The sequence below is a fragment of the Calypte anna genome, chromosome 1 (genome assembly GCF_003957555.1).
Source record: "Calypte anna isolate BGI_N300 chromosome 1, bCalAnn1_v1.p, whole genome shotgun sequence".
NCBI classification, from domain to species: domain Eukaryota; kingdom Metazoa; phylum Chordata; class Aves; order Apodiformes; family Trochilidae; genus Calypte; species Calypte anna.
This window is the reverse complement of record NC_044244.1, coordinates 5,952,786-5,975,642: the sequence shown is the minus strand read 5'-3', so window position 1 is coordinate 5,975,642 and position 22,857 is coordinate 5,952,786. Positions and strand designations below refer to the sequence as shown.

Below are 22,857 nucleotides of genomic sequence, written 5' to 3'. Positions count from 1 at the left end.
GCTGAAGTTACAGGAATTTTCCACAACTATCCAGTACCAGCATCCAAATAAAAGCTCTCAGTGCTATGCCAATACTCTGCAGTGGCGAAATAATCTGGCTGTGGAGAGAGAATGAAAAAAGACAGCTCAATACTTGATCCATCTATGAAAAACAGAATGTTACTGCAGTCTCCAGCCACAAGCAGACACAAACACACAATGTCCACAGGAAAATATCACTGTCTAGTTGTGTACACCTACAATTACAAACAGCAGCAAAAAAATCACATTAAATAACCATGTAATTTTTAACCACCTTGTGTATGAGCTCCTTCTCCTCAATTTTTAGCATCTCTGTAGCTAATGCACTTTGCCAGTGTTTTCTTTGGGATAAAGATGGCATTTTTAATTCATATTAGATATGCAGCATATATTTATAATGCTAATCTCAAGGAATTCTAATGTATTTAATTATTTCCCTTAGTTGGTGCTTGGGAAGTTAAACAAACAAACAAAACAAATTGTCAGCATTAGCAGAAGCATATATTTTTGAAGAATGACTCAGTTCTAGCTGTCTGTGGTATGTGGACAGAGCTGTGATTAAGCTTTCATTAGTAAAAGGGACAGTATCAGAAACAGTAAGGCCAAAATCAACCTGCCTCCACCCATCTGCAAAGCTCTCAACTACCATCTGATTCCAAATAGGAACCGTAATACATTTTTCCAGAGGCTGGGCTCACTGATTCTCTTGAAAAAGGCACCAACACACTTTATTTAGTGACTATAAATGCAGTATGTGAAAAGCTGCCTTCTCTTATTCTTTATGTTGTGGTTCTACTCAATTAGAAGTTTTCTCTGCATTATGCCCCATGAGTAGCATCATTATGTGCGACTCGCCTAAAGGTCAAAGAAATCTCTTTGCAGAGATGGCTTCAGGTGGAACAGCTGGAGGCCACAGAGACTTATCAGGAAGGTCCTCTGATAAAACAAACTTAGCTAAAAGCTTTTCCTTACATTATTCATCCTACCTGCTTCAAGATAGCATTTGGAGCTAGTGGGAAGTCTTGAACTCCTGTTTTTTTGGCATATGTTGTTTTCTCTTAGCAGGGCTAATGCAGCCTCAGGGCTGCTGCAGATTCAGTGAAGATCACAGAGAGCAACAAAAGCGCAGGGCAAGACAGCAAGGGTGCAGAAAAAAAAAATTCACCAAGTCACACCCTCTATTTTTGGCTCTTCTGACAACAGGGAGGAAGACAAGTGCCAGACATGAGAGAGCTGTTAGCTATCAGGCCACTTTTTAACTGGGATAAATCCGTGCCATTCTTTGCAAAATGAACAGGGTCACAGGGACGTGCCTGCCTGAGCAACCCTCAGAGCCCTCCAGACACAAGTGCATAAGCATGGCATTTAAACTGACTACAGCTCTTACTTACCAACACCTCTCTTGGTTAATCATATATTGCTGTACAAAGAAGAGGATTCTACATCCACACAAGCATAGCAATTTCTTTTACTTCTTAGCAATTGCAGAAATGAGAGATTAAAAAAATTCAGTAGCTCATCTTGTATGACTTAATGCCAATACAGGATTACTGCCTATCATATATTTTCTAATTCTACCTCAAAGCCAGTAAGGAGTAGGATGTAACTTTGCCTCTTTTAGAAGATTATTCTAATTGGACAGATACTGGGGGTTATTTTACTGATACTTGATCTAAGTGTTATTTCACCTCTTATGACAGTAAATCCTCAGTTCTGTGTACAATCAAAAATAATTCCCATTTGTCACTGACATTTAGGCAGCACTTGGCCATGGAGGAAATACATGCACTATCTACACCAGTGCTGCTGTGGATGCTTGGTGAGGTACTCCTGTAACAGCATTTATCTTCTCTGAATTCCTTGCAATGTTTGAAATGAACATCCTGTATAACAACACAGCACATTTACCTCTAAGGTATTATCATGAATTGGTCACAAAATAATATTTGTCACTGTCTGGTAGACACTTACTCGAGTGATGGTCTAGAACACAAACTCCCTTCAATCATTTGAGCCATTCACAGCTGAATGGAAATATGAAGGTATCATACACCTTGTAGCTCTGCATGAGGCTGTAATTCCATTGAGGGACCCTGGCAGTGGTGAGGAACTCCAGAGTGTTTTGTTTATTTTGACAGTGGAATTATAAACTTCACTTATGGTGGTACCTGACTTTTGGATTTTAGTTTAAAACTAACCTTACCCTCTGCTTAGAGCCTTGTTTCCCACAATCTTATTTTCATAGAATCAGAATTTTCAGTGTTGTAAGGGATCTTTAAGATCATCCAGTTCCAACCCCCCTGCTATGGGCAGGGACACCTCCCACTAGATCAGGCTGCTCAGAGCCCTGTCCAGCCTGGCTTAAAAAGCTTCGAGGGATGGGGCTTCCACCACCTCTCTGGGCAACCTGTTCCAGTGTCTCACCACCCTCACGGTGAAGAACTTCTTCCTAACTTCCAATCTAAATCTCCCCTCCTCTAGTTTGAATCCATTCCCCCTAGTGTTATCACTACCTGACAGATACTGGAAGGCTACAATAAGGTCTCTTTGGAGCCTTCTGCTCTCCAGACTGAATAACCCCAACTCTCTGTCTGTCTCCACACATTCTGTCTCCATCACATTCTTCAACCCAGAATCTTATGTTCTCTATCTTGAAATCAGTGATAAGGCTCTATTCATACTTCCTTAAAGATCGTTACAGAGTTCCAATTATTCCTTTGAGACGTGAGCTATTTTTGTTTTTTTCTCCTTTCTCTGTTTTTTCCCCCTTGTGTTTGTACTTCAGAAGAGAACATTTCCACTCGCTGCAACTTGTAATGGTTGCAAAGTTGGTTGGGTGAGCTTTGCTAGAATGAATGACAAAGACAATGTATTCATGAGATTCCCTGATACATTGCAAATTCCATTTGCAAAGAAGCAAAGTTGGTTATTCTAACCCCTGCCTGTGTATCCCCCCCCCTCCTGCGATGGGAGATAGCCCAGCTCTGAGTTACAATAGGGCAAGAACTGGGATTGACTGCAGACTGCTTTAATGCCACTCTTAATGACAACTTGTGAAGATTAGGAAGTTGTCAGAATCAGATATCAGCAAAAGCTCCAGCTTGCTTTGTGAAGTCAGTCTGAATTAATTAATGGGGAGCTTTCCTTTGATATCGCTTTGATATTTGGCTGCAGCTGGATAAAAATCAACCACAAAGGAAGCTACATTTTGTTTACCACTGCTTAAGACTCTGTTTAGTTCAATGTTTTCTTTCTTTTGCAGTTTTTGCTTTTTTAACTTCCCTAACACAAGGCGAGAGACAGGCTTTTGCTAATAAATGGAGCTATGGTGGCATGTTTTCCAACTGCTCCTGGAGCTCCTCAGGCTGCATTCTGGGAGCAAAGCCATTAGTGATTTCAGCAAAGCTGCAAGCAAAAAAGGGAGATGTTCCAAAAGTAAGACAAACATGAGCCCTCTCCACTCTGGTACTGTTTTTCCCGTTAAAAGGCATTTAACCCTTTCATGATATTTGCTCTCTGGTTTAGAGAGTGCTGATTACTTGCTCCATACACTGACAGCCTGGAACATAAGCTCTGCAACTTGGAGTCTTCCCTAACTTTTCAGGGTAGAAATTCAGAGCCCATTTTAGCATCTCTAAGGGTCTTGGATTTCTACCATGACAATCAGATGGTCTGTACCCAAAGATGTGCTTGCATCCAAATGAATCTCTGTGTATTTCTAGCAGCCCCAGTGACCTGGCTGGCAAGAGGAGAAAAGATTGCTCTGCACACCACAGGGGAGAAGCAGACAAAGAAGTGGCTCCAACTAAGCTGATGAAGATGATAATTTCTTCTTGAGAACAAGCAAAAAATCAATTATCTCTCTGTGTCTGCGAAGAGTATTTTTAATTAGGCATAATATAATTGCCCAAAGTGTGTTATTAGAGCAGGAGGCTTAATCAAGCCACCCAGTTTCACCTGGTTTTCCAGGACATATTTTGAGGCTTCTAATGACCAAAAAGAAGACAGAACTTGGTTTTCTCTCTCACCCTGTGTGCTGTCACATACAACAGCACGGTGCTTCCAAACCGTGTATGTCATTACCTGATTGAGATGGGAGAAAGGTAGTTAGGGATGCCTCAGCTTCCCACCCCACCACAGGAGTGGGAACACTAAATGAGACAACATTGCATCCCTTCCATAGCAACGCACAGAGCCACAGCCTGCACCACAGAGGCCTTTGAAAGATGCAGCACAGCTCACAGGGTTGGACACAATGGCAGAAGGAGGCTGAACAGTCTCTCTGTTATAAAGCTGCCACGAAGCCCAGGCTCTTCAGTCGTAACTCAGATCCATGGGTTCCAAATATTGCTGTCGAGGCAGATAAAGGCAACCAGGGGCATCTCTAACGATGTTACTTTGTGGTGCTTGCAACATTGTTTATGATTTGCCTTTCTAATTTCACTATCCTAGGAGCAGTCAGACAGTTGGGAAAGCTCCCTGAACTGGTTTTCCATTACGAAGACAATTTTAATAGCTTGTGTCATGGTGCTAATGAGGCTGACTGAAGCACCTGTACTTTCTGTTCCGGATAACAGAAAACAGCTAACACCAGCAGGAGGATAAATAGCTGTTTAAGAGAGTGCCTGGGCTATTATCCTGAGCTAAGCATCCCACCTAAATCCCAGTGAGCTTTGCAATACCCTAGAGAACTCCAGTGATGGCTTCTCAGTTTTGTTCGGAGTTTTCCATTGTGAAGTGCACAGCAAAAGGTTCTCCAGTCAGTGATTTTTTGGGTACCCAGCTGGAAAGTGATATCCTGTGAACTGATCTCCCAGCCTTGCTGAATAAGATGTTCTAAGTCAGACATAAAATTCTGGAGGCATTTTGCAAAGTGATGACCTCAACTGTCCAGACTGATGGAAATCAAAGGTAAAGTCCAGTATCACACACCAGAACAGTTTGGCCTTTTGGGGATGGGCTCCCCATCAGGGAATTTTTCTGAGGTTAAGCCAGTGTTATGCATTACTTAGTTTCCACTGCAATATTACTACACAGCAAAGCTGTGCTAAGAAATCCCTGGACTATTCCAAAAGAGCTAACTAAAAAAGCTAGTGTGCATCTAACTATTTGCAGCTGGGCTAATGTGCTCTTGCTTCTTAGCAGTTCTGCTACAACAGGGAAAAGCAACAGACTGATGTGAATGTCTACAGTCTGACACATCTCACTGATGCCCAAAGCCCATGCAGCTCTGCATCCCCCTAACATATTCCAGGGGCACCAGCCCCCCCCAGGCAAGGCAGATCAAGGTTTAACCTCCTTCTCTTAGTGCTTCAGGTCAATAGATCTTCCTGCACTTCCTCATTCTTGGAGAGTATCTTCCAAACATTTGAAGCTTTTCCAGATAATAACAATACTTCTTAGAACACGGACTCACATCCAGATATCACAATTCTTGAGTAACTTGTACTAGATTATCTCAATTCTGCAGAAATTTACTATTTTAATATACAGCTTCAAGAGGTGAAATGGTGACTCCAATCTCAATGAAGTCCAGTGGTGAAGACTGTTAGGTCAATTGAAGTTAAATCCCTAGAACAAACAAGCCAGAGGGGATCTGAACTGCATTCTCCTGTGTGCCAGAAGGTTATCCTAAAGATCAGGCTGGATGGGAAGATGAATCTGGCCTCCATCCTTCATTGAGAAAAAGGGACAATATAACTATTGTGAATCTAGAGAAGCTATTTTCACCTAGTCAATATTCCCCTCTCCATTATTCTGCCATTAAGCTGCAAATTTAGCTACTTACAAGGGTTTCATTAGGCTCCTAGGTTATTTTTTATCATTTTATGTATTCAGGGCTAGTGATCCATTTTTTGCAGTGATGGTAGATGCAAACCCAACCTTTCTAATAAGGTAACAAATTTTTGTGCAAATACTGTTTTTTCGTTTAAGTGGCAAAGCCAGTGTAACTGGTTTTGAGGGGAAGAGGTGTAAGTGGTGCATTTGCATAATAAAAAACCCACTTCTTCTGAATTGGAAAAAACGTATCATTAAGTGGTTTCATTTGCATAGTAGTTTAAAGGAAGAAATGGTCCAAATGAACTTCCTCAGTATCATTCCATGTGTGTTGTAGCTCAGTTCCTAGGAACAGGCACTTTCTGGGAATTCTCCACTCTCCCATCTGCTTTTTTTAATCATTTAAACAGCTCTAGATTTTCAGATCCTTCATTAAACAGCATTTGGCCATGCTATATGGGTACTGAATTAGTTTAATTTGTCATCATAAATCAATCACTCCAATTCCTTAACTAACTTAATTGCTCTTTGGATTCCCTTTCTGTTTGTCAAAATCTCTCAATATCACTGATATCTCATATTCAGGCTATTATTCATGTCAGACTGGATGATTACCTTTTTATTACAGGTAATTTTCACATAATGTTCACACAGCACTGAGGAATCCTAAGGCCTGAAGTCGAGAAGGTAAGTGGAAAAGACTCCAGAAAGAAGCGTGCCAGGATACTGCTTAGGAGTGAGAAGAACACAGGATGTAAAGTGAAAAGCAGAAATATATTTGGTTTTTCACTTTTTGTTGGACAAATGGTATTTTATCAGCAAGTGAAAGTGGATTCATAGTAAGTCATGGATGCCTGCATTTTTTGGAACAGATTACACTGAAGTTTTGATAACCTGCTAAACACATACTGCACAGATTTCTGTCCTACGTTACAGCTTCTTACCCCTTTCACCTGCTGATACATGTGACGCCCACATCCTGCTGGGGGGGGGGCAAGACCAAGTGTGATTACACTCCAGGGAAAACCTGGCCTGGGGGAGCAAATGGAAGCCCCAAAGCAGACTGGCATTGAGCTGATGATCATCAGTAGGGCAGAATGAGCCCTACTGAGACCAGGTGCGAAAAGAGAAGAACTGTCTAAGTTCCAATTTAAACATAAATTTTTCATATTCTATAGCCCAAAATGGACCTCAAGGTTTCCTTACAGTCAGTGCAGAATAGTCAGGGAAAAGTTCCTTCTAAGGCACTTGTGTTTCCCTATCACGTAAACAGCATTTAATAAAACCAGTAGTGATTCTTATAAAGTAAAAACTGAAAAATCTTTCCCTAGACAACATCTGGCAAAAAAGGAAGCCATTAATATTTTACAAGACAGTTAGATCCTACAAACTCCATCTTGCTGTTTTAAAATTATAAGAGCTTTCTCCAAACTGTATTTCTCCATTGTTAAACCCTTAATTAAATTGATTCATACAGCTAACATCCTAATTTCATGCCAGAACTTCAATACAAAGGGTTTGCTGCTACTTGGAATATGTATATCCCACTTGAAATAAGAACCACGTAAACCATTAGTCTGTTAAAAGCTTGGAACTGTGGAGGCCTAAATCAGTGTGGGATGTTAATTATTTTTTGTGATAACCTTAGCTATGAGGATATATGTAAAAATAGCAACAATCATTGCTATGCCAGATCAACCTTACTTCAAATATAGAACAAAGACTCCAAAGACTTCTAGGTGGAGACTGTACAAATGGATTCCCATTGATTCTTAACTTCAAATACCTTCTGCATGAGAGTAAAGATTTATTTATTCACCTATTGCACTCTGAGAATCCAACCATCAGGTACTGCTCTTCTGTTACCTATCTGCCCTTCACTCTTGCCAGGAAATCCTCCCAGAACCACTGGCTAACAAAACAGAGCATGTTCTCTTTTTAAACTAATGCAGGTTAAAACTAAAACAAACAAAAATGTCAGTGCCAGAAAGGTGACTAAAGGAGCCCCTGCATACAGCTCTTCAAGGTTTGCCCTCTATACAAAATCCAATTTTCACTAAGCAGCAAATTAGAGCACGGGGGAACTAAGATTATTATATCTAACTAAAGGTACAGAATAAATTTAGATGGGTGGAATTTATTGGATTATTTTGTTTAGGGAATAGAAGTTAAACAACTCAACAAAGCCATAAGATTCTTAATGAAGTTGAGACTAGTTAAGGCCTCAGTTCTACAATCACATCATAAAGAAGCACAGTTCTAAGATCATTATTACATTGAAATTGAGTTTTTCCCTTTTCTCCCTTCTGCCTTTTAAAACAAAATCCAGAGCAATGTTTCAAGAAAACCTGACTGTAAGCTGAATAACACAAACCACAACCCTCTGAGCTATGCTATGAGCTGTGAGCTCTCATGTTGTGTTTGAAAAGACACATCTGGAAATTCACATTGTTCATTTACAAGACACACAGGCTACTCATGGTGCTAGCACAAAGTAAACAAAAGAGAATATTTCATTGATATGTATTGTATAAATCAATATGCCTGTATTTCTCCAACACTGTGTATCTTCTCTGTCTAGTAGTAATCCTACCATAACAAGTGATATCTAAATACATTTTGGAGGAAAGATAAAAGCTCCATTATGTGACAAGGAATATTATGACTAACAGAGAGATTATACTAATCATGAGCAAAAAGGACAATGTTTGATCCTACTTATACTAGAAGTTTTAAAAAAAAATTTTTTAAAAGCTTTTAAATGAATTTTATCCTCAGGAAAATGATTAAAACCAGAAAAGCCTTGAGATGTCAGCTGGTGACATGTTCTTCTTCTTTATCTTTCTTTTTTGTTGTTGTTGCTGTGAAAAAAAATCCGAGAGAACCCAGCAAAGTGCATCATTAACTTCTTATTAATTTTATAATACAAAGGCAATTCAGTTAAAATAGTGGTGCTGCAACTTTAAATTACAGAACTAGCTTGGTATTTAATGAGAGATTTAGCACAGCGGGGTTTCTGTTAAATTAAGTTGTGCCTTCACATCACAGTGGGAAAACAGGTGTATATTGGTTTAGAATTATGGAAATGTTGACTAATTCCAAGGCTTGTAATCAAACAGCAAGGCACCCTGCAATATTTTCTTCCAAGATTCTGCATTAATCATTTATGTCTGGTCTTATTTTCTTCATGTCCACTAAAAGGGTGCAGCTCAAAGGAGCAGATAAAGCACTCGTGTTTTTATGTCTCTGTTAAGGATGAGGTCCACCCAAAAAGAAGGCATAAAATCAGCCCTGGTGGCTTTGCTCAATGCCTACCTAGATTAAACAAAGAAAGCGGTCTTGGAATAGAGACAGATTTCATCCTAAAACCCCACTTTTTTGGCTTCATGAGTTCTGATGCAAAACCTGCTTACCAAGCCACATGGAGTGGGTCTGCATGTAAGAAATAAGGAGAATAAGGCTGGAAATAATGGAGCCTCTGTCATTTAATGAACACTGAGGTATTCCCCTCCACGCTTCGGCAGCAGTGGGGGTTATACCTGTGTGCAGGTAAAATGCAAGCAAGTTCCAACCACTGCAGCATCCCTGCAGCCCCCTGCTCCCACACATCTGCCATCACCCCTACCTTACACTAATAAATCACCTGCCTTTGCCTCGGATTTTTTCTTCCTGGGCTACTTAAGGATGCTTCTTATCTGACGCATGGTGGGATTACACTAAAAGCGGAAAACACGGATTCTTTTGTTTCCAGGAGACACCTTATTACTGGACCTCCTACATACCATATCCCATTTACTGGAAGCAAGCTGACACTCGATGCCCAGATGAACCTGATCCAAATTCATCCCTTGTTGTAACTCTGCCAGAAGATTGCTTTCATTTGCTCTGAAAGAGACTGATTTGACACATGGAACTATCCACAACTCGTTCCTGCTCATTCACTGAAAGCTGCTTAGCTGGCCAGAGCTAGCAACATGCAAATTGCTAAAATTCATATAAGAAGAATCCTGCTAATGTGAAGTGTTTTCAGCACACGTGCCACAACTTTTAAGAGTACTTAAATCGAGTTATTTTGGGCATACACAGATGCAGCATTAAAGTATCAGCATATATGCTGAGTGCCTGCATACAGCATGGGCAAAATATAGGATCACATATACAAGATGTGTTGAATTGTTCCCTAAGAGAAGTAATGGATCTCTGTTTGAGTTACTTCTCCTAATTAGAGGTGTCCCTTTAAGAAACAGGTATAACAAAATCTCTCAAAGGATAATAAAGTATCTCTTAACATCTCTGGCATTATCAGGAGTATTTTTAAAGCCCAGGCCCCAGAGTCATGGGAATGTAATTTTCACATTTCCTTAAAAGAAAAGTTTGTAACTTCACAGCCAGGACAGGAAAAAAAAAACCAAAAACTAACACCAAACAAACAAAAGAAAAAAAAACTGCTTGAAAGGGTTTTAAACAACAAAGAGCTAGAAGTAGCATTAGAAAAAATACTGTATTTTTGAGTTTTATTAAAAAAAAATCAAAAGGAGCAGTAGTCTCTCTAACTGGTGGGTGCTCGTTAGCTGAACAAAAGCACAGGAGAAAATTATGCCTTGCTCAAGTCACATGGGATGTAGAGCTGAGCCAGCTTTGCCACCTCTAGATGGAGAGGTCAGGGAGTCTGCCCCTCTGAGTCACCTGCTGGGATAACAAGGATCTGTCAAAACACACCAGCCAGCTCAGGGAAGAATGGAGGAGCAATGAAAGGATGCTCTCTGCTTCTAAGGGAAGCAATGTGATAGTGCTTGAATCTTGTGGTAGAGCTTTAGGGTAGGGTTCCACACACCACCTGGACCCAGAGATGCTGGCTGGGCAAAACATCTTGGAGAGCAATTAAAAAATTGCAATGTTAGCTGAACTGGGTTAGAAAGTAGCCATCCAAGGGTTTGGCTTTTCCTGGCATTGGGGATGAGAACCAACAACAGGGGTTGCAGAGCCAGAAGCTACTGTGAATCATCCCCCAGAGCCTTCCTTTCTCTCTGAGGATGGCACCTTCATCTTCTATATCCTCAAAAGTTAAGCCTGACACTTGGAGGTTTGTAAGGTCCAGTTGCAAGGATTCACTTGATGGAATACATAACTTGATTTGTGGAGTGGCACAATTTTTATTTCCCTAAGTTGACCTATCTCTGAAGATTTCCTACCACTGCTTCCAGCAATTTCACTTGCAAATGACAGAGGATTACCATTTTACTTAGATGAATTAGCAGGACTCACATGTAATTTTCTGACATACTTCTTTACGTTGGTCATTTCCATGAGAGATGAGGTGGCTTTCCTAACAGGAGTTACATAAAGTGAGCTGGCCAGGCATGAATTTTGCAAACAGTATCCAATTTCCCATACAGCACATAGGAACTGAGGAAGATATTGGCCATATAACTGTCAGTCATGCTAATATTCTGTTAATTTATACCGTGTTGCATACATTTTTTTATTTTTGTCTGTAACCACACACTCCAACCATATACTTGAACACCTCCCCTACCTCAAAAGGGAATATAACTCCATCCTTCTACTTTTGCTTTCCCATCCCCAAAGTATTTGGCTGCATTCAGCAGAAGAAATTAAAACATTAGAACCAGATTTCAGAGTTAAGTCATGCAATTGCCAGTGATTAACAGGAGCAGGGAACAACACTCTACGTGGTACCACGCTCTACTGGACCCTGATGTGCAGCCACCAAACCAGTGCAGTCAGGTTGTTCAGAAACCATGTAGACAAAGGATTCATTTAACAAAGCTGTCTGTATTTTCTCTTTTTCTCTTCTCTCCCCTTTCAAACTTGAAGCCCTAGTGGTGCAGTGTTTTCCTTCCATGATTTTCCTTCATCCTGTCCCGTCCCACCCCCCTTAAAAACAAAACAAAACAAGAAAACCAACACTGAATCTACATTGCAGCTCAGTAACTTCCTCTAGTCAGCAGGATTCAGCATGGTTTTCAGCCACGGGACTTTCTAAAGAAGAGCAAGTGCCTTTTGAGTTGATGTCAGTGCTACAGAACTGGCACAGTTACAGGACAGACCATTAGGTTAGCCACCCTCCCTTGAAGAGATCAAGGTCAGTTGGGGCACCAAGCAGCATCTTGAGGGAAAGGGCTATTTTTCTGACAACAGAGTAATTAGGATCAAAAGTAAATGTACTCACCCCAGGTAAAGTTTTAATATTGTGCAGTGCATTCTGTGCTTCAAGAGCAGCTTTTCTTGTATAAAATGTTACGAAACAACAACCTATAGAGAGAAATGAAAAGCTTTCAGAAATTAGTGAGTATGATTTGTGAGAGTACAATAGGGAGAGAGAAAAAACACTGGTTGAACAACACATTATGAAAGCTGGAAACGGGAATTATTGTGAAGCTGCCTGAATGACATGAATAAAAGAAAGCTTGTATGGTTTAAAATAAAAAGTCACCCCCTGTGCATTGCATCTATGGCATACCTACATTGTTAGTGAACTGTAATCACTTAGAAATAAAGTTAAGCAAAATCCAATTGGCTTTATACATTGTAAATAAGGTTATATTTTCCTGAAGACTCCCCATTATACATTGAATATAAGTGGCATGGAAAGCTTAAGCAGAAGGAATTTATTGTTGCATTCCAGACAGAAGTTCAGGTGAAAGCAGGACCCTATTTAAAGAGCCTTACATGTAAGAGGTTTGCTCCCTAACATATGAAGCCAGGTAGGACTGGAGGTAGGAACCTCATCTCAGTTTTAAGAAAGAAGACAAACCACAGGAGTATTCTCCAGGGGTGGGACAGTGGAGGCTTCTGATGGTTGTCAGTGCTACAAGAGGCTGCATCCATGGGACCTTCAGTAAAGCAGATGGGTTTAGTTCCCTTAAACCCTTGTTTATCCCTTTGGCAGCATGGTCCAAACAAATTGTCTGCAGGATCAAACACAAAGTTACCACTTTCTCCACTGCAAATATGGAAAGTAACCTCCTGAGGTACTCCCAGCCCAACTCTTGCCCCAAGGTGAGGTCAGGGCTCACAGGTACATCGTCAGAGGACAGCTATATAAACATGACAGGAATGGGACAGAGACATAAGGACCAAGATCTGACTTGCTGTGATCTGTAATGTGCCACAGCAATGAAGATTGTTCCCAGGGATGCACGGGGCATATGCAGAGAGCTTATTGCAGGAGGACCTTACATTCACATTAGGGGTGGGATGCTCAAAGCAACATCCCAGTTCATTACTTTACTTCCAGTGGGAGGGAGACCACTTTGAGACCATCCCCCTCTCATTAATGTATAACACAAGATTGCAGGTATAGAGACAGGGAAAATTCACACATAAACAGCTCCCACCTAGCATAGTTAATCAGTGATGTGGGTGCACCCAGAGAGCCTGATCTGTTCTTACTCTGTCCCTAGGGGAAACAGGGTGTGTTTGTGCTGGGGACCTGGGCAGCCCCTGCTTTGGAGCCATGTTACATTAAGAAGAAAACCCAAAACTCCTATAGAGGTCTGGGGATGCAGATGGGCTGCTCAGTGACCCAGCTGCTCTCAGGAGAGAGAGAACACAGTGTGTAACACTGGATGGGAGGCAGAAGTGGCTACTAAAGCAAAAACCTACTCGGCACCAAACAATATGATGCAGATTTAAATGATGAATCCAAAACCAATCCTGCTCTCTTAATCACAGATAAAGATTTTTTGCAACTACAGAGAAATGTCAAAACCCAACAGTAAAGAGAAGAAACCCTGGCTCTTGAGCCTTGTGTTCCCTTCAAGCAGTAAGCAAAGCTGATACTTTCACTGGCTCCTTGATCTTCACGAAGATGAACCAGCACATCCCACCTGAGATGGCTGCTTTTGTTCAACCTCACAGCTTCCCCATGACAGTAAAGGAGATGTAGGAGAAGGGGTGCAAACAGCTGAAGTAGTGGTGTTGAAGTGGCCCATGCAGCACCTTGGGAGGAAAGGCTGGGTGCAGAACTCCCCCTCTGCTTCCTCCTGCTCAGCTCAGGCTGAGCCTTGTGCTGTGAATGCTCCCTCAGGCTTTACAGCTGGGCCAGCAACAACCATTACCTTTCATACAGAGCAAAAGTAATCGTGTATATTCCCAGCTGGAATACAGCAAGTTTATCCCTAATGCAAAAAAGCACTTGCAGGCAATACAATACATGGACAGGCAGGTAATGCAGACTTCATGCAGTCCAGAGAAATATTTTTCATACTGCAAAGAGGTTCCTTAGAATTCCACACCTTATGATAGAGACAGTTTAATAATTATTCCAGTGAGCCAAAAATTGCTCAGCAGGGATGAGTACTACAGACAGACACAGCCTGTTAAGGTCTCCGTTCCCTTTGGGTTTTTCTAAATCTTCCATACCACTACTCTGGAATGAAAACAGGAAACAAATCTGAGTTTGTGACATTTAAGAGTGCAAGCATGAGAAAAGGTTTTTCTCTCCTGCCAGCCAGCTCCAATGTCTATTTTCAATTGTTTCTTCATTTGATTTATTATCTGTTTAATATAAAGCTTTTTAACCAGGAGACAGGATTCAGAGGGGAGAATACTGAGCAGTAGTCATGACTTGTGATGCCCTTAACCATGGGTTGGGAAGAGTTTCATTTTAGATTTCAGCTCTGTCAGTTTATTCTGATAAGAAGTTTGAAATCTATTGGTTTACCTTTCTTGGCACTACTTGAAAGGACTGCACTTTAAAGATGAAAATGCTGTGAAACAGCCTTTAACTGGACATTTTTGGGAAGTAATAGTGCAAGAGAGAAAAATGTCTCTGTGAATGAGGACTGGGAGAAAAGAGCAGTTTAGAGGGAAACGTGCAGACTTTTCCAGCAGGTCATTGGACCCTGACAAAATGGAGATTTCTACACTCACAGACAGACATATCTGAAAATGCACACAGATAAAAATCTTTCTCTGGACTCATTTTCAAAAACCTCAAGAAAACAAGAGACAGTTTACTGTGGTTTGAGGAGAGTATGGGCACTAGGCTGAGGATAGGTGATTCTGAAGGTATCTGCTAAAGAGGTCAGGGCTGGACTAAAAATAGAAAATAAGAAAACACAGAAGAACAGAAAAGGCAAAAGTACACATGGTCCTGAAGGAAACACTATAGCTTAGCCTATGGACTTTCCACAGGTGTTCACTGCCAAGCCATGCAAATCACCCCATGCCAGTTTTGAAGATGTCTCCAGTATAAAATCTCCTTGGCTCAGTGAGACATCATACAGGAGAAAGTACCAAATCCAGTCCTTTCTGCAGAAATATCAGAAGGGAAGATGCCTGTGTAAGAGGACTGGGCTAGTCTGTGCCTCAAGACTCGTAGCTGGTCCCTGCTGAAAGACAACTAGGAAATTACTTTCCTTCCTCAATATTCCTTAAGAAAATGTAATATTGCCAAAGAAAAAGCAGTGACACTGCTGGAAACAAACAGTACATTTCCTACTAAGAAAAAAACAAAACAAAAACCCCTCAGCCCTCTCTCTCCAGCCCCCTGCACACATAATCTTGGCTTCATCACCAACGAACTTGACAGCAGCTTGAACCAGAACTAAATTTTTCTGACATCCAAGTAACTCAAAACCTGACAGTGATAACCTTCTCCCCTTCTAGTCAGGTCAACTTAAAAGCTGAATTGGTTTATGGACATGGTTCTGCCAGTCCTCAACAGCCTGAAATCCAGGCCAGTCTAATTCCATGTGGGATAGCATCTTCTTGACCAAAGGAACAGGAACTGATGGTGGCAGTCAGTGCCACCAAAGAAGCAAATCTCCTGCCTTTTCATACACTGGTTGTGCTCTACCTGGAACTGTATTTACTACAGCGTAAGACATTTCTTTGTTGTACCTAGAAAAAATACTGAATGAATCATGCAGATCCCTACAGTCCCTTAAGGACACTGGCAACAACTTCGTGGCTATCCTGCTAGATGCTTCAACAGACTGAATAAAACCTGCTACCCCGTGCAGCACAATGCCTGATAGCAAGAAATGAGATGCCTGAGAAACAAAGGCAGAAACCAGCCCTACATCTCAAAGCATCTGATAAGAAAATGCTGCAATGTGTACACTACAATGCTCAACTTCAACACATCATTAAAAAAGAAAAAAAAAAAGGAAAAGATCTCTTATTTCAGCTTGTTACTTCTCCCTTTTTTTTTCTTTTATTTCCTTTTCTTTTTCTTTTTTCTTTTCCATTTTTCTTTTTTTCTAAGGAAATATAGTGCCTGAAAAAGACCTCAAGGTCTCAGCCATTGGGAGAGAGTTGACACATTCAATTCTCCATGACACGTTCAATTCACAAGCCTCTGCTCTGGCTGCCAAAGGCACCAATTAGCATCAGTGGTGGAGATTTTATTTATTTAATTTCCACAGAAACCTGTTTAGCAAGACACCGACAAGGGCAAACAGTCTTCTGTATGGCTCAAAACAGCTCTACCTGAGTCACTGTCAAAGATGGCAGCAAGATTACATGAGGATCATGCAGCCATGGCTTCACTAAAACAGCCATTTATAAGTCAGGGATGGATGAAAAAAAGAGCAAATGGTAAGGACTGTCACACCACTCTAACCCTGAATTTCTGGTGACAGCAAACCTTGGTTTCTGAAGCACATTTGTGTGCGTTGTGGAATTACAACAAGTTGCAGTTTTCACCATGAAACTTCAAAAAATACTATTCCTTCTGTGAGCCAGAGGATTTTTTCAGAGCTGCTCGTGACCTCTGGCAATGGGACTTCTCCTCTTGTGTGACTTCTGCTCTACAATCCAAATTCTTCACCTGTGAAACCCTTTCCCCCACCCACCCAGACATGAGTTTGTAAGGCTGTAAGGTACAGCTGTATGACATCGCCAGGAGCTCCATGGTGTCATTATTTTATCACTTTCTCCCAATTCAAGCAAAGATTAATTACTCCAATAAGTTGTTTACATTCCTAATTTTGAACAACTGATAAAAAAAAGCTTTCCTTCACTCAGAGATGTGTCCTACACAGTGCTCGTTGGTATTTAACAGCAATGGGATCTGTGTAAGAGGCTTAATCTCCTAGCTGGAATTTCATGCTTGAATGAATACAGCAACCTCCATCTTGCTTTGGGTGCAAAAAAGTCTCTTACAGCACCCTAAGGTGAATACACAGTTCCTAGGTTAAAGTTACCAGGACCTACAAAACTGCATCAATATGAGAAAGTAACCCTTGGACCTGGAGAGGAATTAAAACACATTCTGCAACATGGTTTGAGGTGTTGATTTGCTTAAAGAAAAACATGCTGCAATTTCCCAGGCTGAAAATTTTAACTTTTTGGGATTTAAAAGAGAAAAGATGCAGGAGAAAAAAAAAAACAAAACCTCATGTTGGTTGGTCTGATTTATGAGTTTCTCTAGTTTTCAACTGTCAAAATTTGTCAGTTTGGATCTCTCCTGTGTTGTGCATATTATCACCTGCTGCCAGTATCTGAACCCTAACCATAGGGTATAGAAATACAAGGGCTTATCAGTGTGCCTGCAAAGCCTGCAACAACTTAAAAAGTATGAAATTTGCTTTACCTTCTAGACTAATAAAATAAACACTTCAAAACAGCTATAATGATTATCTGATGATTGAACTCTGTATTCTTTTAGCAAGTAATGGAATCCTGGCAGACAAATTCAATTCAAAATACATTCACATTCAGGACATCAACAAAGTCATCATGTTGTGAATTGAAAATTCCTTTAAAGGCTGCGTTTGAATTCTAAGGGGCTGACAGATCAAGGGACTGGAGGCCCTGGAAGGCTAAATGAGTGAAGTCCTGCTATGTTTCTTTCTTTCTGTGAATGAAGCTCACTTTTGTGTGTGCATTTGCAAGCAGAACAGGTGCTGGCTTCATACAAGCTTGGAATCTCAATAGGGACAGTAGCTTCTTGTCAATGCAGCAGAGTTCAAGCTAGTTTAAGTTAAGGAGAATTTCTTTTTTATTTTTTTTTCTTTCCCTCCAAATGTTCCTCTCCTGATTTCTACATTCACTTTCTCACTACCAAATTTTACACATTACACTGAAATTTAACAGGGCTGCCCTTTAAAAGGGTCTCTTGCATTCCAGCTGTTCACCCGAATGCTAAAATATGTGCTCTGTAAATCACAAACAGCTGCCTGAACAGTGTGATTGCAACCCAACCCACCATGACCTACACTGTCATTTTCAAAAAGGAAATGAAGACATCAAAAATTCACTTCCAGTAAAGCTACTGAAAAGACCCAGTGCTACTGGAGTTCAGGTGTGTGGTTGGGAAACAAGCTCTTTCACATTCATTAAATTTGGTGAAGGGCAATGGGAGCCTTGTCTGGAATTTTTTTCTGTATTACAGATTTTAGTGCAATTAGCAAACCTGCGTGGAAAACAGCAGTCCTAGGAGTGGTATTTAAAGTCTTAGAGATTTTGGATGGGTGATTCCATACAAAAAAAAAGAAAAAACCATGAATTGCCTGAATAGCAAAAGCAGACATTCCTGACAAAGGAAAGCAAAAAACTTTTTCAGAAATAAAAATCCAACTATTTCTGTAATTCTGCTGAATAGAAAAAGGCAGTGGCTAAGGCAGGGATGCATTTTGATTCCTACCTGCACCATTCTCCTGCTCTATTGTATACGGAGTCACTCAGGAGCATGACAGCAATGATTCACTCCTGAAGCAACCCCTGATAGAATTGCCATATACTGCAGAAATCAGCCTCTAACGATGCTGCTTCCCAATTAGCTCAGGTTTGCTAATAGTTTGATATAATTGGCACCCTGATGGAAACCGTATTACCAATCCTGTCACCAGCCAGGAAACTGCATCGCCACTCTAATGACAGCACATATTATAGCCATGCCACTTCTAATATTAATACATTAGCTGAAGGTAGGCAGGGGCTCACAACTGAGAAGGATTCACAATCAGGACGTGCCAAATTCCACCCTGTGCTCTATTTTTCCTCCTGGTTATAACATCCAGGGTGGCAATGCACCAGCCCTGACGTGCCCTGAACCGCCCCCATCGCATTAAAGCACAAATGCTTCAGGCCAGTAACAGCCCTGTAAATGGCCAGTGAAAAATGATCCCACAGAGCTCAATTTTTTCCTCTCCATGCCTTGCAAGTTATGATGGTCTTTCTGTTAATTGGCCACAAGTCCTAGTTTGCTGTCAGCCTTCAGCTGCACCGGGGAGCTCTTTTGGAGGAGTCACACTCTGTCATTCCCCTACCCTTGTGAATACAAATGCTCTCTATAAATGTCCTCTGCCTACAAAATGGAAGACTGCTTTTTCCCCCACCCCCCCCTTTTTTCTTTATTTTTTAATTTTTTTTTCTTGTTTTGACCTAGATGAAATCTGCTGCATTTTTAAGTCTTTTGGGAAAGCCACTAAGAAGTAATATTCACTGGTTTGTGTGCCACAACACTCCCCTCTCCATTATTATGTAAATTTTGACTAAAGTGCTACACACATAGAAAAGATATCAAGGGCAAAATTGCCAGAATTTGCTTTTCTTGCTCTCTGAAATAAGCCACTTACATTAAACAGTTTTAAAAGGCTAATAGCTGTTAAAGTATCTGCAGAATTTCAATGTACATTTTTTCATATAGGACAATGACAGCTTTTAGCAAATTCCCGAATTCTCCTGCTGCCTGTGCCAATGACTGGGAAGCAAATGGCACTGGTACTCTCTGGTTTACTTTTGAAGAAAGGGTCCAACTTCCACACCTGCAGCTTGGTAATACTCATTTGTTATTTGCACTAGATCATGATAAAGGAGGAAGAAAAAGCAGATGCAGAATTAGATGATATGCGTTGTGGCAGGGTAGATAAATACATACAAATCAGGTTTACAGCACCAAGGTAATTTGATGTCATTACTAACTAATATGTTCCTAAAGGAAACACTGTGTGAATCACTGTGTGCTGGGACGTAAGCTGAGCTGTAATGGTCTGGGCTGACTAGTGGATGAAAGGCGTCCAAACATAAACATATGCAAAAAAAAAAAAAAAAAGAAAATGAAAAATTAAGATGTCCTCCCTTATAAAACTATTCTTACAGCTGAAAACTGGTGTGACATTGTATTTCAATTTGAAAAGACTGCAAAGATCAAGTTTACATAAATTAACATAGGCAGGGACACATCTTTCCCTAATGGCATTTCAAAAGCCCTACAGTCTCTGATATTCACTACTAGCAAATCACACCTCCTAGCACACACATCTTAAGTCCAGGATTTTCTTCTATGTTTTCTTTCACTTGAATGCTTGAGAAGGATCACTAAAGACTGATTTTCCCCAAAAAGCCTTCCAAGACCACTGCTCGATGAAACTTCTTTGCAGTGCAACCAACACTTTGAGAAGCCACCCAAGTCCTTGTTCAACTAGGAGGCAACTCTGTAGTGCAAAATACTCAGAATAGCATAGCTTTACCATAATTTTTTTTCCCTCAATATCTTAAAATCTTTCATACTGGGAGTTAAATGCAACTTATAAAGTTACACTGTCTCTGAGAAAAAGCTATGTTCTGCACTGGAAACCATTTTCACTGGTTAAATACCAGTGGCATCCAGGGCTGCATAGGCAGAGCACTGTCAGCAGGTCAGTCAGAGATCCTTGTCCTCTGGTCAGCCTTATGGAGATGCATCTGGAGTCCTGTTCCCTGTTCTGCTCTCCCCAGTATGTGGACATAGAGGAGGGAGTCCAGTGACTGGCTGTGAAGATGATGAAGGGGCTGGAACATCTCTCATATGAGGACAGGCTGAGAGAGCTGGGACTGCTGAGCATGGAAAAGAGAAGGCTTAGGGAGTTCTTCGTAGTGTATTCAAGGTCAGGTTGGATGGAGTTCTGGGCAGCCTGATCTGACTGAAGACATCCCTCCTCACTGCAGACAGACTAGACTAGATGGTCTTTAAAGATCCCTCCCAACCCATTCTATGAATCTACGCATAAATACCTGATGGGGAGGGATTAAAAAAGATGGAGCCTTCTCAGCTGTGACCAGAGCCAGGACAAGAGGCCATGGGCACGGATTAAAATACAGGAAAACAAATAAGGACAAAGATTTTTACTGTAAAGCTAAACAAGTGCTGGCATGGTCTGCCCAGAGATGTTGTGGACTCTCCGTTCCTGGAAATACTACAATCTTGCTGGACACAGCTCTGAGCAACCTGCTGTAGGTGACCCTGCTTTGAACAGAGGTTCCTTCCAACCTCAGCCAGTGTGTGATTGCATGGAACAGCAGTGAGGGAATTTTAGTGGCTTTCCCACAAAACCCCTACTAAGGCAGTGTAACTTCCTCAGAAATACATTGCAAGCTTATTTAACTTTAGCAGACAACATCAGTTAAATTACTGTTTTATTGTTGTACTCATCAGTTGGGAACCAGCTCTCAATCATTATCAAATTCACACACAAGATGAGTTCTTACATAGCAAGAACATATAGGAAACAAATAGGAATTACTCCTTTTTGTTTTGTTTTGTTTGTTTAAAGAACATGGGAATTACCCCTTTTTGTTTTGTTTGTTTGCTTTTGATGGGGATTTTTTTTTGGTGTTTTGTTTTGTTTTTTAAAGCAGAACTAGAGATATTAAAATATCATCTTAAATTAAATTAAAATATTAAAATATTCACTGAGACTATTTTGCATAGATATGCCAGACAACAAGAATGTCTCTTACACCTTGTTTTCAGAAATACATCGAGAAATTTATTAATTCAAAAGCTGAACTCAGGATATATTTTTGAAATTACAGTTTATCCAGTCCTGCTGTCTCTGACAGGATGAGGTTTTGTTTAAATCCCAGCATTTCTTCAGTACTACAAGACCACCTATCTACCCACAGCCCTGACAATTCTAGAAATCTGAGCCTGTGTCTTCTAAAGAGAATACAGGAAAAGCCAGATCTAGCATTACAAACAGAAGAGCAAGAGGAGAAGGAATTATAAAAGAAGGCATAAGGTGGAAAGATTGCTACTGCTGACACAATGAAAACGAGGTACAAAAAAACCCCAATAGTGTCCCTTACCCAGGAACTTGGTTAGAAGATGGTCTATGGTCTGGTTTCAACACTTCTTTGGATCTGGAAGACTTCTATGCAATTTTTGCAAGGGAATCTAAATCTGGCCTCAGATGATTTATATCTAGGAACAGGGTGTTGAAGTTCTTCTGAAAATAGTGTTCAATGCCCATCCGATTCTTCAGACGCCTAAATGCTTTTGAACAATCTGGCCTTTAATCTCCCTGTGCCCTCACTTCTCCTTGTAAAATGGAAACAACAAAAATCCCTGAGCTCAAAGGAATACTGTGAAGAAAGAAATAAAATTTAAAAAAAAAAAAAGACTGAGGTAAAAAGATACTGCAATAACAGCAACCTGAGTATCAGCAGAGCTATACCTGCAAGTCTGGCACACTTCCTCTGAAAGTTTGCTCATAAGAAATGGAAGAAATCAATAGAAGACATTTTATCTGGCTTAAGGGGCACTTATGCAGCATGGGAAGAAATTCTACCTGAAATATTGTCTCCAAGTGCCCTGAGATTCAGTTAATGAAGACTTGTTTTCCCCCAACACCACCTGACCTCACATTTTACTGTTTTTGGCCAAGCCACCTACCAGGGGCTCCATTCTCTGCTGGCTGAAGAACTGACAAATCCTCCACTCTGAGTCAAGATTTGTCACAATATACATATCATAAGAGTTGTGTTTCTTTTCCCCACCTTTAAAACTTGGATCCATTGCTTGGATATGCCATACACCCTGCTCTGTTTGCCCAAGATGCAGTCAAATACTTTCATTTCTTTCCTGACTTTACCATTATAAACCCTACAGACCTCACATTCAGTTCCAGGCATTTGCAGTTTCCCTCTCACAAGGTCACAGCTCGTGTCAAATCTTTCCTGCACCATGTGCACCTTCAAGCAGTGTTTCATCTAAGGAGCTTCACTCTCCCTGAACTTGTTAGCAGTGACACATTTACTCCACAATTAAGTTTTGGTAACAATAATAAAAAAGAAATAGAAGAAAATCCTTTCAACTCTTCG

At 40.7% G+C, this 22,857-nt stretch overlaps 1 protein-coding gene across 2 annotated transcripts in view; it reads right to left on the bottom strand.

Moving 5' to 3' along the window:
• The window catches only part of CELF2 (CUGBP Elav-like family member 2), a 548,689-nt gene that overhangs the window by 86,894 nt on the left and 438,938 nt on the right, over positions 1–22,857 (bottom strand). For both annotated transcript variants that reach the window (XM_030469342.1, XM_030469341.1), the window contains one exon: positions 11,993–12,075. In XM_030469342.1, the coding sequence (XP_030325202.1) occupies positions 11,993–12,075 (83 nt within the window). The remainder of the gene's footprint in view (positions 1–11,992; positions 12,076–22,857) is intronic.